Source organism: Ceratotherium simum, chromosome 28, assembly GCF_057802395.1.
Source record: "Ceratotherium simum simum isolate JZ-2026a chromosome 28, ASM5780239v1, whole genome shotgun sequence".
Classification (NCBI taxonomy): Eukaryota; Metazoa; Chordata; class Mammalia; order Perissodactyla; family Rhinocerotidae; genus Ceratotherium; species Ceratotherium simum.
Genome location: NC_141927.1, coordinates 6,035,552 through 6,063,078, shown reverse-complemented (window position 1 = coordinate 6,063,078; position 27,527 = coordinate 6,035,552). Strand labels below are relative to the sequence as shown.

The following is a 27,527-nucleotide window of genomic DNA, read 5'->3' as shown; positions in this document are numbered from 1 at the left end:
TCTGTCTCCCTCCAGCTCTCTTCTTCCCGCCCCTGGAGAGCCTACCCAAACTGCACCTGAATTAGACTGCCCGAGGCCTCTCTTTCTGCCCAGTATTTCTTTTCTCTCCACCACTGGTATCCTTCTATCTTCTCTCCACTGCAAGGTTCCTTCTTTGGAGAAGCCAGACCCAAATGAGCTGTAATTCCAAATCTACCGCCTCCATAACAAAGGCGTGAGCAGAGGTCTCTGAAATATACTTTCTTTCCAGCAACTCTGTGTGACAGCAAAACAGGAAACTCAATCTGAAAAGAGGTCATAGTGCTCAAGGAATGGCAGCTATTAGTAGTAACAATCAGCACGTTATGTACAGCTTGCATAGGTCTATCAATAGATTTCGGTTATTTTCAGATGGTTCTAATGACATTAGAGACGAGGAAAGCATCTGTCAGGAACTCGGAAGAAGTAAAACACCAAAGCAGGAATCACCAACTACAAAATCCAGCCTCCTGCCTCCTGGGTGAGGGGATAGGGGATAATTTCATGCTAGTGGCCTAAAGAGATGTGGCCCCATCTAACCCCTATAACAGAGGCTCTCACTGGGAGGATGACCATCATTTCAGAACCATGTGGGAACTTTTAAAAAACACCCTCCTATGCCCAGAGATCCTGCTTTGGCCCAGGCATGACTGTGGTCAATAAATCCAGTAAGAGACATAGTTTGGACCATCTTGGAACTCTGAGGGCCATTTTCATTAAAGATACATGGCAGTCTCTGGGAGACAGGGAAGTGAGGAGTGACAGAGACTCAGTTTACTATAATTTATAGCCTACAGAACAAAGGACAGTTAATATGTGGACATAATTTTCACCCACATTTGTGCTGGAAAAAATAGCTAACATTTATTGAATGGCACTATATATCAGGTATCATCCTCAACTCTTTGTGAATTTCAACTCATTTAATTAGCATAAACCCTTTGGGGTTGGCACTACTATTATATCTGTTTTATGTACAAGGAAGCAGAGGCACAGAAATATTACGGAACTTGTTCAACATGATAGAACAGGATGTAGTGGAGCTAGGATATGAACCCAGGTAGCCTGGCTCAGGAGTCAACGCTTTTAGCAACAAGCACTGCACTGCAAAACCTTCCTTCCTTCACTGATACAAGACCATTTCATAAGTTTAGGAAGAACATTCAAAAAGAAATGAGGTATATTATGACGATTATGACAGTATTACGTGATGGGTAAAAGCATCAGGAATGGTATAACATGTTCATTCAAAAAGCAGAAGGGAAATTAACACATATCCCTTATTCACCCAGCAAATATTTACTGAACACCTACTTTGTGTGTGGTACTATATTATGCTGAGTTCTAAAAGATGAATAGGACACAGTCTGTGTCCTAAAGGGCTTATATCCTAGTAAAAACATGAGAACAAGCAAGTATTGGAACATAAGTAAGCTATTATTCATCATTTGTTTTCTATTCTATTTAAGAAACTTGTAGAGGGGTCAGCCCTGTGGCCGAGTGGTTAAAGTTCCATGCACTCCACTTTGGTGGCCTGGGTTCTCGTGCTGGCATCCCGGGCACAGACCTACTCCACTCATCAGTCATGCTGTGGCGGCAACCCACATACAAAATAGAGGAAGATTGGCACAGATGTTAGCTCAGGGCTCATCTTCCTCAAGCAAAAAAAAAGAGGAAGATTGGCAATGGACATTAGCTCAGGGCAAATCTTCCTCAGTCAAAAAAAAAAGGAATTTGTAGAAATTTAAGCATTTGATCTGGCATTTGACTTACCTTAAAAGAAAAATTTTGCTGAGGATAATAATCAATATTTTGAACAACAACAAACTAAACATAACAGAAGTAGAATAAACAAAAAACTTCGGAGGTAAAAAAGATTTTCATATGTGTTTACCCTAGTACTGGCATTAATCTTATATTTACCTTCTTCAGGGTCTATATCTGACAATATTAAATAAGCAACAAAGAAAACAGGTTAAGATTTGTCATAATATTTTCTATTTTTCCCTCTGAAAAGATGGGAGAAATATCTTTCCTTGTCAAGGACCTACATATTAGAAGATTTTAAGATTATAAGAGGTAATGAAATTGCTTGGCTGGATTGTCAAAATAAAAAAGGTTCAACAAACTTATAAACATATATTTAAATTGATAAGTCTAAAAAAGATAGTTTCCCACTGATTTACAAAGTGGCTTTTCCCAGAAAAGTGGGTACTAAACCAAAAAACTTGTAATGGAAGTTATAGCTCTAGGACACTATAATTCTTTATCAAATTATACTTGTTTTCACTCTATAAGAGATGTTTAGCAAGTCTTTTGCAGCCAACGTCTTGAATGTTCATCTCAAAAATTCTTTTCTGTGGACTTGGTCTCTCATTGCTCTTTTCTCAGAGGAGGATTTATCCCGTCTCTGCTTAGAAGAATTTTGTTTTGTTTTTTAATGGCCGTTAAAATTTACCCATTATTTCCAGGAATGGTAGAGTCAGTAGGTCAGAATAACCCCCCCCCACTGTGAATAATTAGTGAAGCTGGACGAGATAGAAACAAACAAGCAAACACCAGCTCTCTGAAGACGCTGATACGACGGTGGATTGTGGGAGGAGGAGAAACACTCAGACGTGGCCAGCATCTGAGGCCTGTTTTCCCCTGGGGACAGTTGGCGCCACAGAGATAGAAGCCCAACTTCAAATCATCTCCATTCCTGGTAGGAGGATACATCAAAAATAACCAGGCATATTAGAGGAACATATGACTGAAAACTAAGACAAACAACAGATAATGAGGACAGAAACTAAGGGGAACCAGAAAATGGAGTTATCAGATATAGACTACAAAATAAATATGCTAATTATGCTCAAAGAAATAAAAGACGAGGCCAATAATTTTGGCAAAGAACTGGAAATGACTAAAAAAATCCAATAGAATTACAAGAACTGAAAAATATAATAAATGAAATTTTAAAACTCAATATATAGGTTTATCATCAGAATAGACGTAGAAAGAGGGAAAGGTGAAATGGAAAAGAAGGCAATAGAGAATATCCAGAATGAAATAAGGAGGCAGCAAAGCATGGAAATACAGAAAAGTCAGGAGGGAGGGGGCATAGAAGGCAAAGATGACACTTGTAATTGAATTCCTAGGAGTGGAAGAAAGAGAAGTGAGAATTCTACGAAGCAGATCAAAGGCATGACGTCCTGCTGCCCTGCAGCAGGCCAACGACAAAAACAACACTCACAAGAACACTACAGAAAACCAAGGAGAGAACAATCTACTGAGAACCTGCCTGGGCTGACGTCAGCATCTCTTTCTGGACGCACCAGCACGCGTTCCCAGGCCATACCTTCCACCAGGACAGTGGTCCCTATCCACAAGCTCCACGCTTCCCCATCCTTCTGACCACTGCATCTTCTACCTTCCACCCTCCACATTACATAGAACTCAGGATTAACTGCTCTCATCAGGCCTGCTCTGCAGGGCTGTCCAGAGAGGACATTACCTGTACATGCTGTTTCAAGTTTAAGATTAAAAAAAAAAGATCATTAGGGTCATGAGACACATCTGAGCTTCAAACCATTTTCATAACTAGAGAAACAGCATGGAGGGTAGCTCCCACGTGAAAACACAAACATGCGGATCCTATACTCTAGACATCAGTGTTCTCCATTTCAGTGGAGGCTTGTGCTTTAATAATAGCTGATGAAAGATATTTCCTGTAAACTTGCTTTTTTTCAACATTAAAATTCAATTATGAGATTTTTTTTTAGGAAATGGCAACAATTTTTGTGCTTGACAGACTCCAATCCCCTCATATATACTTATATATAAAAACATGACTGTGTTAAAAAGTCTCAAACTTCAGTTTAACACTACTTGTCTTGAAATCTAATAAGGAACAAAAACAAGAGGTAAGACCTCAGTTTCGGGGGGAAAAAAGGGAATGACTGAGATACTGTCATAACCCTTAAGAGTAACATTGTATTTGTAAATTAGCGATCAGAAACTTCTGTTTAATTTAACAACGCAATCCTTCTACAACTCCTCCAACAGTAGACTTTCACTACCAGGCAACTAAATTTAGTGCTTTTGTTGACTCACTACAACATACGGTATCAGTATAAACTCCTCTCACATCCACACTCAAAGATCTGAAAGTGCGAGGAAGCTATATCTTTAAAATCTAAAATTGCATTTGAAGAAATGTTTATCGTTCTTCGTTTTAACCTGTACAAAAATAAAGCACGGCCATTCATCTCCCTATATTGCTATCTAAATTTGCACTTCTAAAACACTTAACCCAGTAGCAAACAAATCAGGATTTTAAGCTTTTGTCCTCGTTAGAGTCTAAACAATGAAATTAGTTTACATGAAAAGTGTTTAGAAACAAAACTTTTTCCAGGATAAATTATTTGTTTAAACTACACTAGACAAAGTCCCTAAGGCAAAAAAGTGTTTTCCAAACTTTGCTTCACATTAGAATCACCTCAGGAGTTTTTAAAAATCCTGTGCCCAGTGTGCACCCCACAGTGACGACAGTAGAATGTCTGGGAATGCAAGCCAGGCATCTGTATAGATACAAATCCCCAGGTGCTGCAACGTGCAACCAAGTTGGGAACCACTGTCCTAAGGTGTTACAAGTGTTTGATTCATGAGGGAAAAGGCTGTGTCGTGAATGGGATAAGAAATGGATTAGGAAGATCGTCACGTGAAAGACAGGAGATCTGGGTTCTCAGCCCGTCTGCTATGAGCAAGATGGGACACCTAGGGTGAATTATGTCCCCTCTCTGAGTGCTCGTGTCCTTCCTGTAAAGAAGGGGATTGTACGGGATAGGTGGCTTTCAGAAGCTGGTTGGTAGCTCATTGCTATGACACACACATGTCCTGGGAATGCTGACCCAGAGGGTCTCAAGTAGGACTGAGAATCTGCGTATTTCAAAAGTCCTCCAGGTAATTACTCCATGCAGAACCAGAAGTGATCGATCCCTTTCAGCACTGATACTCTATTATTCTAAATGATGAGGGCAGAAAGTTTACTAATACATTTAAAAGACTTTCCAAACAAGAGTTAAGACAAATTTGAGCAAGTCTCATAATTAAATTTGTTACGTTATTTTTGTTCCTGAGCACGTTGGTTGAGGGTAGATACGTATGTGTGCATATACATATTATTTTGTATTTTGTTTTCCTTTTAGGCCATTTTTTTTCTTAGTATTCATGACAGTGATACCACCTTATACTACATATTTGTGCAGCACTTATTGCTTGACCCATAGAATAAGGCTGGGAGGTAAGTCAAACAGGTATTGTTCTCTCATTTAAGGCGAGATGCTTCATGAGAAAGAAGCGACAGTGTTCCCACCCAGGATACGTGTCTCTAACCCAGTGTTCTACAGACCCAGCTCATCAGGTAGAGGGTATGGTCAGGTAGAAGCCAGGCAAGGTCAAATGTCTGAAAGATTATTGTCTACAGCGGGCAAATGAGAAAGTTAAACCTCATGCTGTGATCAGGCAGGGTAGAGTCTTTATAGTAACAAATAACTCAACATTTACTGGGCACTTTTTTTTTTTTAATGCAGGCATAATACCAAGCACTGGAACAATAGAGACGAGTAGGTCCAACTGCTTCCCTAAGAAGATACCCACGGGAAGGCAGAAAGTGGGAAACAATATCATCAAGCGCAGAGATCCAAAGCAGAGGTGCTCATAGACCCTCTTGGAATACATCAGAAGGAGCAGGACATAAATAATAGTGCATGTTTAATAAATATTGATTGAATGAATGCCAAAAAAGGTTTTTTTTCTTTATTTTTTTCCAAAGGCAAAAGGTTAAGTGGCTGTGCAGCAATTAGGGAGAAGACTGGGACACAGGGAAACAAAATAGAAATGTAAGCACAGGTCCCCAGTTCTCTACAAAGCCACAATCACTGGGATGTGTTGGGGCAGGTACAAAAAGTGTTAACAGACTCAGCGACAGTCGCTACAATCAGAACACAGAAGCCAGAGCCTTGGAGAGACCTTGACAATTTCTCTTCCCGCAAACCGGTTGCTCTATCTGAAATGTGGTTTCTTTCCATTTTTTCGCTCCATTTTTTTCTGAGACAAACCAGAAAGCATCAGTAAAGAAATCTTAGTTTCTACAAGTTACAACAGACATTCCTGGAATCTGTGTAATTTTAAACTTCTTGGTTAAAATATAAGGAGGTGTCACGTTTCTCTTCCTCAGGTAGATGCAGCCGCTCATCTGCTCGGGACTGCCATCAGGAGCTGGATGCCCCAGTGTGGACTCTGCTGTCACTGCTCTCCTTTTCCACTTGCTATTTGTCAGTACAGTTTTCCTATCATTTGGAATTCAGGATTCACTATATTATACTTCCTTGGCCTCATGAAAATGAAACACGAGATAAGGAGGAGCTCGTTTTAAATTTAAGCAATGAGAGCAGACGTTGAAGAATCAAAAAAATTTCAAATCCTCCTTGCATTATTCACGTAAGCCTACAGTGTGATGAGAGAGCTGCAGTTTGAGAGGCAGAGCTAGGTTCCAAAGCTGAAGCACAAAGAAACGGGTATTCCTGCGAGTCAGTATGAAAACCTTTCTCTCTGATGGCTTGAGGTCAAACCTAGATTAGCTCACAAACAAAAGATGTTTGGGTCCTTCACCTCCTACCTAGTGAATGTTTATTCAGATTATAAAACAACAACAATTGCTGGCACCATCAACATTCTCTGCTCGAGAGGAGCTGTTGGCATTTTTACAAGCAAGAAATGCACTGGCAAAGCGGTGAGAGAAAGCTTGTTCCATCAAAAGTAACTCTCTGTCCTGGATGTGACCAATGCTCTCAGTTTTATGGTCAGAGTTTTCCAACATCCACCCATAATTAATTTTTTAAGTAAAATACAAGTTGGACAGACGAGTTTATGTTTCATTAACCCGGAGAAGAACATTATGATGTAGTAGCACGGAAAGTTTAAAATAATATTTTCACGCACCAACCTTTTGGCCTTTCCCTCTTTTCTTTGATTCCTCATGAGGTCTGATGAGGTCCTTAAAGCCTTCGCATGAGCCATCTAAAATGTCACGCCTTGTTGGTCCATTTTTAACACCTAAAACCCAAGTGGAATGAAGATTAGTTAGAACTTTACATGGACTGAACACTAATGCAACTTCAGCAAAACAAAAATTTTAAAACTACACTTATTTACGCATACTAGTTTAATACAAAGTGTAGTCCTTCCAAACAAACACTGCATACTTCTTGCTCCGTGAGATCTATTTAGAACTTCCAATTCACTCCACTCTAATATCCCAAGCAATTCACTCAACTCAATGGTCATAAACAATTTTGCCTGTCAGGTGACAATACACTAGCTCTGTAGTATCCCGTATGTCCGTTGATGATGCAGGAAAACTTGCCTCTACCTTATGCACTATTCAAACTTCAATTCTTAGATTTTTTTTAAGTTTTATCTTTGACATTTCTCTTTATTCTAGGTGGAAGTGTTTTGTTTTTTTTTTGCTGAGAAAGATTTGCCCTGAGCTGTTGCCAATCATCCTTTTTTTTTCCTCCCCAAAGCCCCAGTGCATAGTTATATATTCTAGTTGTAAGTCCTTCTAGTTCTTGTATGTGAGCTGCCACCAAAACATGGCTACTGACAGATAAGTGGTGTGGTTCTGCACCCAGGAACCGAACCCAGGCCACCGAAGGGCCTGGGCCACCAAAGTGGAGTACACCAAACTTGAACCGCTAGGCCATCAGGGCTGGCTCCTTAGATTTTTACATAATGACCAAAACTCAGCTCCTCAGAGAAGGCAGCTCCATATTAGAGGAAATAAGTAATCTTAGCTTTGGGGTCAGTATGAGTTTTTCTAGAAAACAGTCTTCAGTACAAAGCTTCAGGTTTCCATCTACAAACGATAGATGGTGATTCTACTCCCCACAAATTTCCACCTTAGACTAGCATCTTGCCCTGAAGACACACAAACCAAAAAGAAGATACTCATCAAGTGAAACAAGGTTTCATTAGATGCTAAACGGTGTAGACATCCTAAGTAACCGGCAATGAAGTGTGAAATGTGTACTCTGAATTGACTCACCTACTGCTACTGCCTATGCAGTGCTCCTTACTCTCACTCTTCCTTCCCTAAAAATATCTAATGATCAGGGCTACCCACTGGAGATGCAAAGATGCACAAAGATTGTCCCCCCCGTTAGGGAGCTCACAACCCAACAGACAAAGTAGACATAGACAAATGAATATAATACAAGGCAAAAATAATCTAAGTGCTATCAAAAATTAAAAATCATATAACATGAGTATGACTGCTTTGCAGATATTTCAAATAAAATAGGATACTATGATAAAATCAGATATAACTAAGTTTGGAGGGTCTGATTTGAAAATTTTAACTTTTTTCAAAAACTGGGTTCTATCTAAGTGAAAAAAATACAAAACAACAATGGTTAAATATTTTCTTGAATTCAAACTAGTTGTTATTTGCAACCTGTGCTCTAGAAATGTTTTAAAGGTCAAGTTCTAAACCAAGAACCAACACTCTTGGCCTATAAACCCTAATACTGGATCCCTTTGGAGGCTCAAACCAATCATAGGCTGACCCCACTATCTCCTCAGCAATATTTTATATTTAACTTGTACTTCAGTTCTCTCCCAGTCCTACTTCAGTCCCAGATGAATACCCAACCCTGGTGATCGCCCCAGTGATAGCTAAATAAAGACCTTATTTGGAGGAGATGGGTTAGCAGGCCATGTGAAAGGGTATTCTGCCGTTTATTCTAGGATCAAAATCTTTGTTATGCTAAGTTTCTCACTTTTACTCACTTTGAAGGTGAGAATATCTATCTATCATCTATGCATTAGATTCCGCTACATAAAACGACTTTTTGTGTGTGTGAGGAAGATCGGCCCCGAGCTAACATCTGCCAATCCTCCTCCTTTTTGCTGAGGAAGACTGGCCCTGGGCTAACATCCATGCCCATCTTCCTCCACTTTACATGGGACGCTGCCACAGCATGACTTGACAAGCTGTGCGTCTGTGCGCGCCCGGGATCCGAACCGGCAAACCCCGGGCTGCCACAGCAGAGCGGGGGCACTTAACCGCTTGCGCCACCGGGCCGGCCCCTAAAACAACTTCCTTTTGAAATTGCTGAGAACTCCTAACCCTCAGGCAGGATAAGGATGCAATCTGTTTTTTCATCTTTAAGATCTAAGATTTAAAGTGGTTAAAAGATTAGAATATTAATTGTACTGATTATGCATTTAATTTCCTTTTTAAATAAATGTTTACTTAAAGCAAGAGTATATAAAATAAGAAAAGCAGTGGACTAAAGATATAACTTGGGATCCAGTGCTCTCCACTACTGAACTATGAATAAGTTTGCAGCTTCCTAGTGTATCTATATCAAAAACGGTTCTAGAACAGCCACTTGCCTGAGGTCTTGCTGAGAACAATGAAATAGGTTGTAAAGCATTTTGTAAACATAAAGCAATAGAAAATGCAACATAACCTTTTAAAACTTAAGAAAGACTGATATTGCTAATGATACGTTTTCACAACTTCACAAATCACACAGTCACAAAATGATATAAGTAAATGATTTCTTATATGGTTATGTTAAAACAGCATTTTACAAACTCAGCTACTATGTTTCTTTAACGATGTTATTAGTAAACCAAAAGCAGCTCAAAGTGCGAAGGTAATTCTGAAAGCACTTGCTAGAAAGCAGCCAGATTTCATGCCTTGCCATAGCTTGGTAACAAACATGCACTGCCCATCTTCCTGATTCTCCCACCTCTAGATGACTCTTGCTATGTGTGCCTCCGAAGTGCTGCAGTTTCTCAGGGTTATCATCAGCTCTCTTCTCACTCCCCAAGGGTGATTTCATCATGTCCCATGAAGTCATCCCTTACTGAAGAGTCCTAATTCGATGTCTCTTGCCAAGACCTCCCAGCTGAGGTATGGCTGTTCAGATCCAACTACCTAATGGACATCTATTTTGAATGTCTCAGAGAAATTTCAACTACCATGCCCTCGGTCCACCCTGTAGCTGTTCTTCCTTCAACAGATTCCAGCTTGATGAATTTTATCAACCATCTACCTATCAGTCCTAAGTCCTAGACTCCTTTCTTGCCCCTCATTCTAACTTCATCATACAAGTGATCCATTGTCTTCAAAAAATGATCAAATACAGAGAGAAAAGAACCTCAGAGCCCCCAGAATTTTTATCATTGTTATATTCCCTGAAATTTCACCAGTTAGAAATTTGTTTGGGTTAACAATATCAACAAAATACAAACACACTGAGGAAGGTTAGAAAGTGACTCACTCACCTCTCACTACCTTCATTCAGCCAACAGACATAAGCAGGAGAAAGAAAACGTTTTGATACTGAGGGAAGACCACTTTGGAAGCAGAACCAGGCTAAGACAGCATAAGAAGATACATAATTTAGATGCTAGGAAAGGGAGAGAGAGAAAGAAATAGATGCAGAGAAAACCATTAAATTTCTTAAGAGAAACTTGGTCCATGTCAGAATTTCGTCCAGGGTAGGGGCCTAAGAAATAAACTTATTTCCAACATCTATCCTCCTGCACGTCCTACTTTCCTACTTCCAAGACACAGAATTAAAAACTAATAACACTAGTACTAATAATACATTTAAGCAATTAATATTTATTCGTACAAGGCACTCTGCAAGATAGACTGCATCAAAGATGAAAAAGGCTTCTGAAGACTGATCTACGAATCCATAATTCTAACACATAGAAGCATATACAAAATTTTAACATTATCCCAATGGGAAATTTCTTCTTAGCCCCCAAAATCTGAATAATGAAGTATTTAAGGATAATGTAGAATCCAGAATCTGAAGACTGTGGAGCACCTTAAAAGACACCTAAGAAAAACTCCTTTCCATATATACTTTTAGGACTTGGGGATGTGTGCAAGTTACACACAGGTTCTATACAAGCAAAATTCAGTTAATAAAAAACTATATATGCATATATACGTATTTATCATCTGATAAGATGTCAAGTTCACTTGGTTAACTACAAACAAAAATAAAATCTAATCATGATCTTCAATAGATGAGGCAGAATTTTTTCCTTTATAATCATTGTAGAGAATTAAAATATGGATTTTAAATATGTAAATTAGTTGGGAGTGCTCTCTCCCTCTTTTGAATTTCCGGATACTTGTATATGGATTATTATCTTGACTGTATCTTCCCTACTTGCCTAAGCTCCTTAAGTGAAAGGGACAGAACTTTCCATCAACCTTATCTCCCTTGTGTTTATCCCAATACCTGGTACATAGTAGGTGCAGAGTAAACAAATGATTAATGAAAAATGAATGAATAAATTAAAGAACAAATCAACCAATCAAATAACCAATAGGTTGTAACACCTTCCTTGTAGTCAGCCTCCCTGCTAAGGCTGACTAACCTACGTCGAGCTGTCAAGATTGCCTACCTCCAGTGAGTGGACTGGCAGGTTCTGGGGAAGAGGGTTGAAACACTCTTCTGAAAACACTGTGTATTACTTGAATTGTCAAAAAGTGCAATAATTACTCTTCAATTCAAAATATTTAAGGAATACATATACACGTATATCAATTGCTACAACAGTAATTTATACTTTCTCTTGAATGAAGAAACACTCAGAATATACAAAATATTCTATATTGAATAAGAATATCTAAGTGCCTATGATTGGATGGGCTTAGTTCTTATACAACAATATAAATTAATTTTAATTAATTCAATTTTAAAAATGGTATGTCTCCTGATAATTTCAATGAGATATATCAAATACATCAAAAGATTATCAAACTTTCTCATATGGCTACAAAACACATCTGAAATTATAAAAGCAATTCTCTGCCTTGGGACTATGAATCATGAAGAAATACACAAAAATGCACCTTTCAGACAATTACTATAGCATTTTTGCCTATAATTCTTCATTAACTAAATTGTAATCCAAATAAACCCAATCTTGAAGCATATTCATGGTTTCTCTAGGCAGACACTACTATTCATCACGGCACTTCTTCCTTCAAAGCCAGGGTGAAGCCTCATTATCCTTCCCATCCCAGGGCTGCAGGCCACCAACCGGCTGAAGTCAGCACAGACGTCATGTGTCATTTCCATCACGGGGATTAATGCGCTAGGACAGAAAAGCACTGTGTCATGAAGGCTGAAAAGTAGTTTACGTACTTCAGCATAGACTGTATGATGCGAACTGTGTGCTAGTTCTTCCCCATGAAAAGCAGCCACGCCAGGAGTGGTCAGCTAACAGGTTAACAAAAAAACCCCACACTCCAGAGACAACTCCCATAAATCCTCCTGCCCAATATTAGATGCTTTGCTAACTGGCAAAATAAATGAAAAAAAAATGAGCTATGATTGGTGACATCATCAGCTTGTTAATCAGCATCATGGATGTCAGACACAGTTGCTCATTGTTTAAATTCATGGCTTCCAGAAAACGAGATTGGTTAAAATATTATAGGGGCACCCCCTACCCATGCCTGAACAGGGCATAAAAATCGAGCATGAGCTGGTGTCCCAGGGGGTGAGATGCAAGGCCTGATCCCTAAATGGTCCCATGAGAAACTACAGGATCAAGGTATCTGGTGGCCTGATGCTGACAATAAGTTTACAGAAACATGGCCCTAGAGTATTGGCTGCCTCCAGTAAACCTTTCAGATAAGGTACGGACAGTCAACCCAAAGAACAGAGGCCTGGGACTTCAGCACGTAGGTCTGTTTCCCATCTGCTTGCCAATGTAAATGTTTGTTTAATAGATGTCTCTGGGGCTGGCCCTGTGGCGTAGCAGTTGTGTGTGCACACTCTGCTGCGGCAGCCTAGGTTCAGATCCTGGGCGTGCACGGATGCACCGCTTCTCAAGCCATGCTGTGGCGGTGTCCCATATAAAAAAGTGGAGGAAGATGGGCACAGATGTTAGCCCAGGGCCAGTCTTCCTCAGCAAAAAGAGGAGGATTGGCATGGATGTTAGCCCACGGCTGATCTTCCTCACAAAAAAAATAAAAATAAAAATAAATGTCTCCATGCCTGAGACTTGCTTTCAGTAAGATATGGTAGACAGAGCTTGTAGAAGAAGAGTGCTAACCTTCATCACCTCTAATAATTGGTAACTGTTATCTATGAAAAAGAACATAATAGTTGGGCATGGCTAAATTGTTTACATAAGGCATACGTCTGTGCCAACGTGTAAAATTTCATCATCTACAGCAAAGAAGAAAATCTCTACTGAACCGCGGACAACAGTGAGGGTGTGGGTGTGGAAAGGACTGGCTTCTGCTTTTGCCGACAGCCACGTGGCACTGGTGGAACCACTTCAGCTCCCTTCACTATTGAGAAACTATTAGGGGCCAAGCTGTGTGCTAGCTCAGGACAACCCACTGGCTTTGTCTATTGGCAATTAAAGCCAACTTCAGGCAGTGGTCTGAAGAACTGCGGTTACCAGTGCCACGGGGGCTGGGAAGCCACTTCCACAAACGAGTAACATCAAGCAGCTTATACACTTCCCGTCCTGTGGTGTCACAAGTTAAAACCAGACGTGAGATCTCCATCCCCACGCAAATTTAACGTGGACGTATTTCCTGTGCTCAAGCAACGTTTTTCAGACCTCGATGCAGGAGCAAAGATAATTTATTTTAAAATCCACTTAACTGCACAATTGAGGAGCTTCCACCTACCCTTCATTGAAAATGCTTAACCTGTTAAGTAAGGGCATGCTAAAAGGCACAAATCAAGAGCAGGATCTAATAGAATTCCATAATTCTAAGCAACGAATATGCTCAATGAAAACCATCTGCTTACGGATTGATCAGTATTTGGCAGTACCTGTGTGTGTGAAAAGGCATTTTCAAAGATGAAATACACAAAATCTTACTATGCAGCAGCCTTAATAAACATTTGCAATCAATTTTGATGATGGCAACACTCCATTTGAACTTCAATTAAGTGAAAAGTCATTCCTTCTCCCCAAAATAGAATTGTTTTTCTCATTAGACTTGTATTACAAAAAATTGCGTTCAAGTCTCTCTTGAGTTTCATCAATCAAAATTTTGTGAAAATGTCTTTTTTCTCACTAAATAAGTACCTACATATCTTGATTTTGCTTCTTGGCTCACTAACCCTAAAATATGTACTATCTGATTCATTACAGAAAAATTCTGCTGACCCCTGATATAGACTATATTAAAAAATTAGTTTATCTATTGATACCAATATGGGAATATCTGACATTTTTTTAAAAAGAAAATGTTAATGCAATAAGATAATTCTATGTATGCAAAAAAAAAAAAAAAAACCCTTGGCACATCTACTTGCACCTGTATGTTTGCATACACACACACACAGATGTCTAGAAAGACACACAGTGGACTGTTGACAGTGCTTGGTTCTAGCAGAGACCGTAACCACACTTTGTTCTCCATAAAGCATCCAGGGTTACACTTAACACATAAATCACATCTGCTCACTCCCCTACTTGAAACTCCCCAATGGTTCTCATCACACTTCAAAACAAAAGAGAAAACTCAAAAGTCTTGTTGGGGCTCCTGGCTGCCTCTCTGAACTCACTTCCTCCCGGTCTTCCTTCAGCCCAAAGAGTTGTTGCTGCACTGGTCTCTGTGTGGCTCCTGCAAGCATTTTCCACCTCAGGACACTCGTACCTGCTGTTTCCTCAAGCTGAAACATGATGCCAGCAGTCACAAGGCCACCTCCTCCAAGAAGCCTTCCCTGGCTGCCTCATCTAACCACCCGCACTTTTCTGTTCTTTATATCACCCGTTGCTCACTCCCTGACATCATGCTAATATTCACTTACTGTCTGTCTTCCTTACCACAGCATAACTCTCTGAGGGGCACACGTTGTTTCCTTCTCTGCCAGCCCCCTGGAAACTGGAAGAGTGTCTGGGACACAGAGGAGCACAACAAATAGTTCTTAAAGGAAAGGAGGTAAGTGAGGAGAGTGGGACGGGGAAATTTCACTCTTTTTAGCAATTTTTGTTACAATGAGCATGTATTTGTGAATTCTTTATACTTAGAGAATAAAAGTTTAAAAAGAAAAAATAATTGGTTAATATGATTTCAAAGATTATCATTTAAAAAAACAAAATCAAAAGTTTCTCCCTCCATTCGTTCTATTAACTTCTATCATTGAGTCTCTTTGTCACTTGTTCTTGCAACCTTTACTGCATACTATCTATCTTAGATATCAACAATGGCAACAAGTAAAAGTAAACTGAAAACAGAAATTGAAAAAGGACTTTTATTTCAACATAAAAGACTGGAGAGGTACAGCTTGATGTACAGAACAGTTTTACTGCTCTACAACTTCAGCACATATGAAAAGTCCAAGGCAAATGCAGACTACGTGCTTTTATCTGTGGTAGGTTCCCAGAGAGGAGTGGGGTGCCAGCTGGGCTGACGGGACAATTTAAAACATCAGTGGGTCTTGATTTTATCACTATAAAACAAAGGGGTTAGATCTAGCCTAGACCACAGGCAAGTCTCTTCCTGTCCTAAAATGCAATGATTTCTGTCTCTTTGGAATGACATAAAATAAGGCAGGTGACTCTAGAAGACAGCCTTAGATTAGGGCACAGAGAATGTCTGTTTCCACCTCTGAGTGACATTCAGCACCAGGACCCTACCTGCACCCCACCGTGTGACAGCCCACACCAGACGCACCCCAGACCCCAAGGGGCCGTGCGCACTGGCCAAGCGCTAGATCAGGCTGTACACCTGCTTCCAAGGATGAACACTCTTTGTCGACTACATTGGCGTTACAGGGTACACCGCACTGGCTGAAACTAGCTTTTTTCACTTAATTTATATTTGCCTGCATTAAACATTATTTAAAAGCTTAAAAAATATCTAAGATAAAAACTGAGAAGAATGAGAATGCAAGCTTTAGCAACAGGATATCGTTAACTACCAAAACAATTCTATACATCTACTGTTTTATGTTAACTTAAGAGTGGACAAGACTTTAAAATAAATATTTTGAAAACACATACTAAGCCTAATGAAACATAAAATCTAATTCCTTGTCGAACTTCACGTATTTTCAGAAAGCTCAAACATAAAAAGCAGGTTAAAATATATAAAATTAATTAATTTTGTGAGACAATTTTGGGACGTTTATACCCAAGGAAAGGATAAGCAATACATCTGTGATTATTTCAACCCCCTTAACTTCTCCATCTTGAAAAAGGTGGTTAAAACTATGCAAAGAGGAGAGAAATGAAGAAGAATAAACTTGGTGTTATTGAAATTTTAACCCAATCTTTAGGTAAAGACAGTTAAAGTTCAAGATTTCTTCACTTTCGACTGCTGAAACCTATTTGTGCTTACAATCACAAAGCGCAAAATGTTGTTTTCTATTATTGCTACTTTTGCTACAATTACATAGTTCATTACTATGGTTACAATTAAATTACAGATGGGAATAAAGCTATTTAAATGATATGCTTAAAGTAAAATAAATAGAAGTCAAACAAGACCTGTAACAACGAACTTCTTACTTGAGCAAAAATATTAAAAAAATATTTCTTTATAGCTGACATCGCTCAAAGCTTCTTCAAAAGTAAATAGTGGTAACATATTTCCACATTTACTTTTTCATACCTCCTCTTTTCTTGATAGAATCAATAGCTCACACTATCTTAATTTCCCTTCTAAAATAAACAGCCTCACAGTGATGACCTGAGATTTTTAAAAAATACTCTATTACTATGCCTCTTTGCACGATAATCCTGTTACAGTGAGAGGCTATACTGAAACAAGGAAAAGCATCCACTCTAGTCGATTATTCACATGAGGTATCACTTTCACCCATAAGAAGGAAAAAGCTTGGAGAAATGCATTCATAACAACTGGTTTGACCAATGAGCCTAGAAATTCCACACAGTGGTAAGCCATCTATTCCTAAAGAATTTATCATTGGAAAATATCAAACACATTCTTTAAAGCAAAAAAATTGAGGGAGAAAGAAATATCTTCACTATGAAAGAGTTGTGATAAATCTGAAAGAGAGATGCACTATTACATACTCCAATAACACAGAAACTTGGAAAAGGAGATTCACATACTTTCACTACATTCTCTGGGTAAGTTTTCTCTTTCTTCCGTAGATTTGTCCACATTACAATCATCTACAAAATTTAGCTTATAATCACTTTGTGTTTCACCTTCAGAGGAATTCAACATTTTAGAAGTAGTATCTTCCTTCTGCCTGGTTTTTACGTCACTTAATTCCTTCATTTCTTTATTGCTGCCTTTCAAAGGAGTTGAATCACCATGATGCTCTTTCGCTACATGTGCTTTCTGAAGACTGAGTTCATTAACGGTGCAGGAAGAGAGACTTTTTCCATCTGCGCTCACGTCTTCTTTTGTCTGAAGGGCAGCCTGTCCACAAAACCCTGGAGTTTCCTCAGTAGCAGACACTTCCTTAAAAGTCACGCAACCCAATGTTGTGTTTCCTTTGTCATTTGTAGGTCTCTGAAGACGGGGGCTGGTTTCTGTTGTTAAATTGGTAATGCCAACTGATCCGCCATTTTTACCAATGCAGGAAAAATCCGACATTTCTAAGATGGTTGTTCTCTCCCTCTTAGAAAGATTCCTTCTGCAGTTGAACTGGGCAGGGCTTGATGATGACTGACATCCAGGAAGAAGGTTCTCTGAATTCCTTTCCTTAAGATTAACAGGTGAAAAATAATCATCGTAAGAGGACTCCCCGCAGTCAGCAGTCTCGGGAACAGATCTCGTCCTAAACTGTAGGCTGTGTTCTGACTTAAACAGCTGCAGTTTTGGCATAGCGGCTTTCCCACTACACCTCTTTCTCTTTAGCTTTTCTTTTGGAGGTGAAGGCAAGTTCTCTGATGTTATTTTTCTCTTTGCTGAGGAACTCTTGGGTCGTGAATGTCCCACAGGGTGGCCTTTTGTTGCAGATAACTCAGGAGACAAACTATGCTTCGTATCAAACATCTCCTTAGATACTCTTTCAGAATGCTTTGTGTCAGGAGTGACTACTTCACCCACACGATCTCTCTGCCAATTTATTTCTTCCTTTGAAAGGTTACTCATGGATTTCTGTGGCGTTAATTGACTGAGGTAACCGGGAGATGCTGATAAATGAATACTACTTGTTTTCAATACAGGTGACGAAACACACATATCACTTTTGATTTCATCAACAAATCCTCCCACTTTCCTTTCCTGATTCCCACATCCTGAGTTTCCACAAAGATCATCAAAAGATGAGTGTAGACCACCAGCAAAGGATTCATCTGGAAAATATTAATAAAGAATTAACTTTTAAAAGTGTTTTAAATTATTATAGAAGTAATTTTCAGTTGACCAATAACGTAATACTTTCTAATCACAGTTAAGAAGAGTACTGACCACATCCTGGTTCTCCTCGTTTCCACTTATGGACACCTCTACGGTCAGCATTTTAACTAGGGAAACTGGGCTTCAACGTGTGCATCGGATGGGACGGGGGTTGAGGGAGGGAGGTAACAAACCTCTAAAGATGTTATGCACACTTTCTGGATGTTCATACGCATGTACACCTTTCTCCAGGAAGAGCCTCCACACCCTGTCATTAAACTCTCAAGGAGGCCAACGATTTTCTAAACGTGAAGAACTACTGCTTTCGGGTCTACGCCAAGTTCTGGTCTTCATGAAGTGTTCCACAATTTAATACAGCCCACCTCGACTCCTCTGTCTTCCACTGAAGTCTCACACTATATTTATATTCAAAGGTGAACCACCTGGTAGATCTTAATGTTCTGATTTCCCATATATTTTATGTATTTCTTAAGAGTAATGCTAAGCTGCCACCTAGCCCGTGAAAACTGTATATGCATTTACACCTCCAGGCCTTGCTCTTCCTCCACACTTGAATCTGGATAAATCCTACTCTTCCCTCAAGATCCACCCCGCGGGCCAGCCCGGTGGCGTAGTGGTTAAGTGCGCGCGCTCCGCTTTCACGGCCTGGGGTTCGAAGGTCCGGATCCCGGGTGTGCACTGACACACTGCTTGTAAAGCCACACTGTGGCGGCGTCCCATATAAAGTAGAGGAAGATGGGCACGGATGTTAGCCCAGGGCCAGTCTTCCTCAGCAAAAAGAGGAGGATTGGCAGTGGATGTTAGCTCAGGGCTAATCTTCCTCACAAAAAAAAATCCACCCTGGATGTCAAAACTTCTGAATCCTTCCACTGACTTTACCAGGTCTAGTCACACAGAATTCCAACCTAAGTTTATAAAACCATGTGTCACATCACACTGTGATTACATTTCTATCTGTCCTCTCACTAGACTCGAAGGTCCCAGAGACACTACGTTCTGGAATCCGAAGCCTCTAACCCAGAGCTGGCTCCCCTAATAGGGGCTAGGCACTTGCTGAATGGAAGGAGGACCTCCACTTTACAGAAACCACACAACCCTGGAGGTAACGTTAAGTGTCGTAACTTACTGATAGAAACCGTCATAACTTACTGATCGAAACCACTAAAGCTCTCCTTTTCAAGAGGAAGAACACAGGCAACCAACAAGCAGCAAAAGCAAGCCCACGGGCAGGGTGGGGCCGTGCCCAAGCAAAGTCAGGGAACCTGTGCGTTTCTAAGTCAGCAGCTGGAAATATAGGACACTTATACGAATTTTGGCAGCTGAAGAAGCTAAGCACACTTTTCAAAAAGCTGACAAGCAGCACGACATGTCATGGGGTAAACGCCGAAGTCGGACTGCCTAGGTTTGCATCCTGGGCTGGCCACTCACAAACTGTGACCTCGTATGAGTTGTCTGACCTCTCTCTGACCTGGTTTCTCAGGGACAAAATGGGGACAACAACGGCACCTACTTCATAGGGCTAATGGGAGAATTACATGAGAAACAGCACATAAGACAAAACAGCAGGGCCTACAACACAGGAAAAATGAAATCCGCATTAGTTATTATTATCACTTGTTTCCAACTTATAAGAAATAAACACAAGTGTGAAATAAAAAGATAGAGATTATTTAAGATAAACGGGTAAATAATTTCAACACATACCAAAAAGAGTACAAGAATAAACCACGCATGAAAAGGAAGCTTTAAACTCCTAATACCTTGACATTGTTTTGTGATTGGTCAGCGCTGTAGCTTTCATAAAAAGGCATTTCATAACATTTCAAGCACTTTTGAACACAGTTCTTTTAGGGGGTCACTGCTACTTATTTGGGCCCTATCGTGGGCTGGGTGAGAAAATTATAAGAAATGTGACATAACCAAAAGAAAGCTACAACCATGAAAAATTATCATTCAAAGAGAAATAAGGGCTTCCACATTAAAAATACATATGTCTATAATACATAACTCTAATTTCATTGTTACCAACACCCTTTCTGCTTCTAATTAGAAATCCTCTATCTCCTAAATTTTTTGATGATCTGTACATACTTCACTGACCCCATTCAATAACTTGTTCCATATATTCATTATACATGGTGTGAAACAATTTTCCCTTGTCTCTCTTACTGTTCTCAGTAATATACAGATTAAACTGCATGCAGTTCACATAAGGTCACAAAGTTTTTTAAAAAGTGAGCAATGGATTCTGTGCCAAGAAAGCAAATGCTCAGGAGAAAAACCATAGGAATCAAAAAGGAACTTTAACTCATATAATTTCTCATGCCTTAATTTTAGTACAATACCTATTTTTATTATAATACCTAATTTCAGGGTGAAATTCATGAATTCTAGTTTTTAACTGTTCTTCTCATCAGAAAAAATTCCAAATATAAAAACCATACTATTCTCACAGCTTAAATATATCACAGAAAAGAAAGTTATTTTACCTGAATACAAAGTATCATGTGAAATGGTCAAAGACTCTTCACGCGTGGAGTTAACCGGGTTATCCTGAGAATTTTCAATCATCTGAGAAGCTGAAACATCATCCAAACATTTCATTAGACACGACTTGGACACGTCTTAGGGATGAAGCCAATGGTAACCCAAACTCACTCTACTCTCACGAATCACTTACACATCGACCGGTGCCTTGTACTTCATATTCCAGACTCACTGCAAACAGTAAGCCCAAAAAACTCTCACTCGAATCTATTACAGATGATGAGAATCACAAAAAATAATCGTCATAAATCATCTTATAAAAAAAGGATTAAACATAGGATAATTAAAGTCAGAAGGGATCTTGAAAAGTCAGCTTGCCTGGATCTAAGCAGAAGCTCAACAAAGGTAAACAAATAGTTTCAGTTAAACCTACTGTTAATAATCAAGGCTTTTTCTTCAAGGATGCTGGTAACAGTTACCTCTGTAACTGGAGCAGTGGTTCTCGACCAGGGGCGATTTTGGCTCCTGCAGACACTTGGCAATGTCAGTAGACACTGCTGGATGTCACATGTGGAGGAGTGGGGTGCGGGGGTGTGAGCCATGTTGCTGGCATCCAGTGCACAGAAGCCAGGGATGCTGTGAAACATCCTGCCACGCACAGGACGGCCCCCTCCAAAAGAATTACCCAGCCCAAAATGTCAACAGTGCTGAGTTGAGAAATCCTAGCGGTTTCACAGAAAGCATCCAGATATCAGTGATTTAAAAATAAACTCATAAGTGTTATCTTCAAAGGCTGTGTACACAACAAATAAGAAACAAAAGAGATGTTTGGTCTCATATCCAAAGATTTTTTTAAAGACGAAAAAGGATGCTTTTCTGAGAAAACTTAAGCAAGCAATCATAAAATGAGAATAAACCAAGATAAGAAAGGTAAGCACAGAGATAAAATTTTCAGTTGTTGAATTTTAAATTGTGCTAGATGCAGCTGAGTGGAAGAATTAACACTGCAAAGTAATGAAATAAAGTTTAAGGAATATAGGTATATACATAATTATATGTTGAAACAATTTGGATATTCATCTAGAATACTGCTAGTTACCTACCTCATTATCCATTCTCACCTTCCTCTTAACAACACAACCCTGATTTTACTAGTGCAGCAACACACCCTGCTGAAAGACTACATTTCAGTCTTGCTCGCAGTCTCCTGCAGGTGACTTATGTTTTCTCCTTCCTAGGCTAAAACTACTGCGGGCCCCCTTAGCTCTGTCATCCTGAATGCCACCGGTCATCAGGCAAATTAAATTAGGTATATGAACACAAATGCAAAAAACTGTATTATATTTCTTGGCTTATCTAGAGTAGTTTTTTGCTCTTGTAGCTCTCTGGCCATAAATGGTTGCATTTAGCTTGCAACCAGGAGTAGTTACAAGACTGAGTCCTGACTGATGGGATTCGGCAGCAACACTGGATAGGACTTTTGGTAAGGCTGCTCACAGCGAGCTGGCCCAGCTGGGAGGCACACGCACTTTGAAACAGAAGCCAGGCACCAAGGAAGGCAAAGCAGAAAGATGGGAGCCTAGATTCTCAAAGACACCACAGAATGGCCACCCCACGACGGCCTACTTCTGACCTCTTTGACATGACAGAGAAGTGCACCTAATTTAACCTACTGGTTTTGTGTTTCTGTTATATGCAGCCAAAACTAACCTTAACTGGTATAGGTGCCCAGTGCATATCATACATAAATATAAACTTGAGATAGATTAAATATCTAACCTTAAAAAATAAACCATAAAAGTAATGGAAGAAAACACAGAACAATTTTAAAAGCTTATGGTGGAGGAGTTCTAAGCATCACAGAATCCTGGATGCCATAAGGAAAAGACAATCAGATTTGTCTATATTAAATCTAACATTTCTGTTCAACAAACGTTGCTGCATATTAAATGACGAACAATAGATTTTGTGTATTTTATTCAACAATATATTTACCGAGTGCCTACTACATAAGCACACTGTGCTCCACACTGGAAAGCTAGGAGAAAATGTTTACGACATATAACAAGGAATTAATATGCATGATACAGAAAAAGCTCTTACAAGTGAGAAAGAAAAGAAAAATATATAGTCATGCCTCACTTAACGACGGGCCACGTTCTGAGAAATGCGTCGTTAGGTGATTTCATCGCTGTGTGAATGTCACAGAGTACACTTACACAAACCCAGATGGTATAGTATACTACACAGCTAGACTGTACGGTACTAATCTTCTGGGACCACCATAATATATGCAGTCCGTCATTAACCAAAACATCGTTATGTGGAGCACGACTATAATAGGCATTTGGACAAAGACATAATTCACAGAGATAATATACAGAGTATAACATTAAAAGCTATAGTCAGTAATAGTCATAATCAATAACATAAAAAGACATTTACCTCATTAGCAAATTCACCAGCAACCTCAAAAGCAAATTAAACAAAGAAATCCAGTTTTTCAATCTCAGATTGAAAAAGATGTAAAGACTAACGTGATCCAGTTTTCCAAGCGCGGAGAAACTGGCATTCTTATACAAACGACTGGCAAAAGATAAAATGCTACAGACTTTTTGAAGGGCAATCTGATAATATCTATCAAAAACGTTAAATTCTGCCTTTATGAATTAATATTATCGAAATACACAGGAACATAAAGATTTATGTAAAAGTATGTCCACTTGTGTATACATTATAACACTAAAAAGTGGGCGGAAAGCCTTATGTCCATAGATAGGACAACGGTTAAATAAAAAACAAGAACAACTATACTAGCTAATTTAAAAAGAATAAAAATTGCAGCACTATTTCTAAACAAGAAAAATTGGAAAAACATCCACCAACAGATAGATGATTCAATATTAAAACACTAGACTACTCTGCAGCATCTTAAAAAAAGAGAAAAAAGAGGTAGGTCCACACCTACTGCCCTGAAAAAACCTCCAAGACACTTTCAAGTAAGAAAAACAAAGCTGAAAGTAATAGGTATGCCATGATCCAATTTAGGTAAAGAAAAATTATACCTCCATATAGAAAGATACAGAAGCCTGCATCTTTTTCGTGTATATACAGATACGTGACGTACCGGAAAAGATCTGGGAAAACACATCACCTTAAGATGCGGGTTACCCACGGGCAGAGGAGAATTAGGTGGGAATCAAGATGGATTTTTACTATGAGCCATACACTGGTAAATGTTTTATGAAAATGTGCTTATATATTAATTAAAAATTTGAAAGATAAACGAAATAAAAATATAAACTGATGCTTTAGATACTTAATCTAAAGCAAATTCCTTCAAAAGAGTGGCCTGATTAATTTAATTTAAAAAAAATCCCCAAAGATATTAAAAATTACAAAGGAGCTGCAACAAACAGGATTTTGAACTTGGAGAATGCTATACACTCAATATATGCTTAAAAAATCTTAAGGAAGAATAAGATTTCCTGGATGAAAATATTAACCAAGTCTACTCTGAAATAGGTCAAAGTCTATTAGAATCAGGAAACATAAACTAAAATATCTAGGTAAAGAAGAAAAAAAACCTTTCCACCACAATTTATTCACCTATTGGCATAATTTTCATTTTATAAAATGTAAGCACTTACAGGCAGGGGAAAGATTTTCCCTTTTCTCCTTCATCTCCTGTAATCTCTTCTCCATTCCGATGTGGTGACCACTGTACATTTTAATTGTGGGACTATACATCAACGAACCATCAGACTCAAATAAGAGAACAGGTACACCATTATCTGAAAATAAACAAAAATCCAATTTGAAGCTCAAAAAAAGTGCCTTCCTACCTCAATAATATGATTCCTTTTAAGGAACATCCAGCCCCCCACCCCATAGTTTTCCTCTTCCCCTTCAACACCATTACCTACTACCAATATTCTATCACCACCACCTCCACGACCAGTAACCCCACACTACAACTGCTAGCATTTGCTGAGCAATGTCCACTGCAGGCACTGTGCTAAGTACCACATGTGCACTGTCCCATTCAAACTTCCCCCAAACCCAAGGCATCAGGTATCAGTATCCCCATTTAAAGATGAGGAAACCGAGACGCAGAAGTTAAGTATTTACCTAGGATCACACAACTAAGTGAGAAGGTGAAGCCACAATGAAATGTGGTTCCTATATGTGGTAACAGATGGTAGACTATGCCACCCCAAAACATGCCACTTTGGCATAAGGATTATTTTGAGCTAAAGGCACCTAAAAAACAATAGGTCCAAGAAGGGTGCTCTGACCCTCCCTTTACTTCCTGAAGGCGGGAGATACAACTCCCTGATAAAAGATGCCCTCCTTCTACCAGGAGGAAAGAAACATTCTTAAACCAGAGACGGGGAGCCGAGGCCACGAGAATTCTGTACAAACAGACCTTGTTAAAATAACTCTTATCTTCCTTTGGTCACCCCTTATAGTTTAGCTACTTTTCCACAATTGCCTCTTTGTTGAACCTAGTACATCAGCATTTAGGTTTTGCCACTTCTTGGGGTCTTCATTTCCTTGTGAGGGCTCTTTTGTCATGAAAAACTGGTATAAATTTGTATGCTTTGCTCTTGCTACTCTGTCTCTTGTTACAGAGCCCAGCCGAGGACCTAAGAGGGGTAGAGAAGAAGTTCTGCCTCTCCTACCATGGTTTTTACCCTAGGTTTCAGCAACTGCCACCACTGACGCCCCTACCTCAGCTGACACTCTTACACCCGCATATGAACTCTGGGGTCAGGGGGGTCCTGGAGCCATAAAATAATGGGCTAATTCATTGTGTGGGTACATGGTTGTGCGTTTTTCCAGAATCCATAACCTGCATATGCTCAAAGAGAACTTGAGGACTCTGACCACCTGCCCCCTAATAAAAAAAAGACCAGCATCATTCAACATCCTCTTCTTTGCAACTCTTAGGCTTGAACAACTCCTACTGCACCTCTGAACATACGCGTACATATGCAGATCATACGGGCTGTGGTAGATTGTAAAACACGTTAAATATAGGATTTTATCCTAAATACTTTTTTCTTAGGATGACAATGAGGAATTTTAAGTCCACCTGACTTCCGATTGACATCGTTCTCACCAAAGTACGACGGATAAGGACACAGCGCCTGGAGGGCCCAGGGAAGGAACTGCTACAGTGATTCAAGTGGGGGTGATGCGGACTTGGAAAGAGAGCAGAGAAGGGGGTGAGCAGTCCTTTCAGAAGCAGAGTCTAAGGGTGCTCTAAGGGTCTGGACGGGTAGTCAGTGTCAGGGCAGAAAGCAACATCATGGAGAACTCCATGTTTCTGTCTGGAGCATCCTGGCAGTCCAGACGGTTAGTGTGGGCTTGTCAGGGAGGGGCCCGCACGGCACCAGGAGAGAAGAGACTTGATTCTCAGGCAGTAGGATGACTGACCACAAAAACAAATGATAAAGACAATGTTTTTGGAAAATTATCTGGCAGCACTGTGCAGCCAACATGTTCTAGTCAATTCTCTTACATTATTATGACAGATTTAAAATAAAGCTTGATAATTCTATGTGAATAACTCCAAAATACAGAGCAGAGAATTTGTGACATAGTACTAGATAATAAAACAAAGAAAAAAACTGGAGGAATTAACGCTTCCTATTTCTATACTATGCATTATATAGTTACCAAAATTGCTTATTTGTATCAACGATGTGTCAGGACTGGTGTGAAATACTGAACTTAGAGGATAGTGAAAAAGGCAAAAAAAGAGAAATATCAAAAACACATAAAGTACTTTAGAGTTTCATGATGTTATTTTTCTAAATCATTAAAAGAATATATCTAGTAAAAAAACAAACAATCCAATTAAAAAATGGGCAGAGGATCTGAATAGACATTTTTCCAAAGAAGACATACAGACGGCCAACAGGCACACGAACAGATCCTCAACATCACTCATCATCAGTGAAATGCAAATCTAAACCACAAGGAGATATCACCTTACACCTATTAGAAAGGCTATAATCAAAAAGACAAGAAATAACAAGTGTTGGCGAGGATGTGGAGAAAACGGAACCCTTGTGCACTCCAGGTGGGAATGTAAACTGGTGTAGCCACTATGGAAAACAGTATGAAGGTTTCTCAAAAAATTAAAAATAGAACTACCATAGGTTCCAGCAATTCCACTTCTGGGTACTTATCCAAAGAAAACAAAAACACTAATTTGAAAAGATATATGCACCCTCACGTTCATCACAGCATTGTTTACAACAGCAAAGACATGGAAATAACCTAAGTGCCCACGGATGAACGAATGGATAGAGAAAATGTGGTATACATACACAATGAAATATGATTCAGCCATAAAAAAGGAAGGAAATCTTGCCATTTGCCATAACATGGATGGACTTTGAGGGCATTACGCTAAGTGAAATAAGTCAGAAGGAGAAAGACAAATACCATATGACTTCAGTTATATGTGGAATCTTAAAAAAAATTAAAAACAACCCAAACTCATAGATGCAGAGAACAGACTGGTGGTTGGAGGAGAGGAGAGAACTGGGTAAAAGGCATCAAATGGTACAAACTTCTAGTTATAAAATAATTAAGTCACAGGGATGTA

General features: G+C 39.4%; 1 protein-coding gene across 12 annotated transcripts in view; it reads right to left on the bottom strand.

Annotated features, from left to right (window-relative positions):
• Window positions 1-27,527, bottom strand: part of MCPH1 (microcephalin 1) — a 246,496-nt gene that overhangs the window by 183,453 nt on the left and 35,516 nt on the right. For all 12 annotated transcript variants that reach the window (XM_087418291.1, XM_087418300.1, XM_004440580.3 and 9 more), the window contains 4 exons: window positions 24,556-24,699; window positions 20,908-20,997; window positions 17,158-18,354; window positions 7,007-7,116 (listed from right to left, as the gene is read on the bottom strand). In XM_087418291.1, coding sequence (XP_087274417.1) covers window positions 7,007-7,116; window positions 17,158-18,354; window positions 20,908-20,997; window positions 24,556-24,699 — 1,541 coding nt within the window. The remainder of the gene's footprint in view (window positions 1-7,006; window positions 7,117-17,157; window positions 18,355-20,907; window positions 20,998-24,555; window positions 24,700-27,527) is intronic.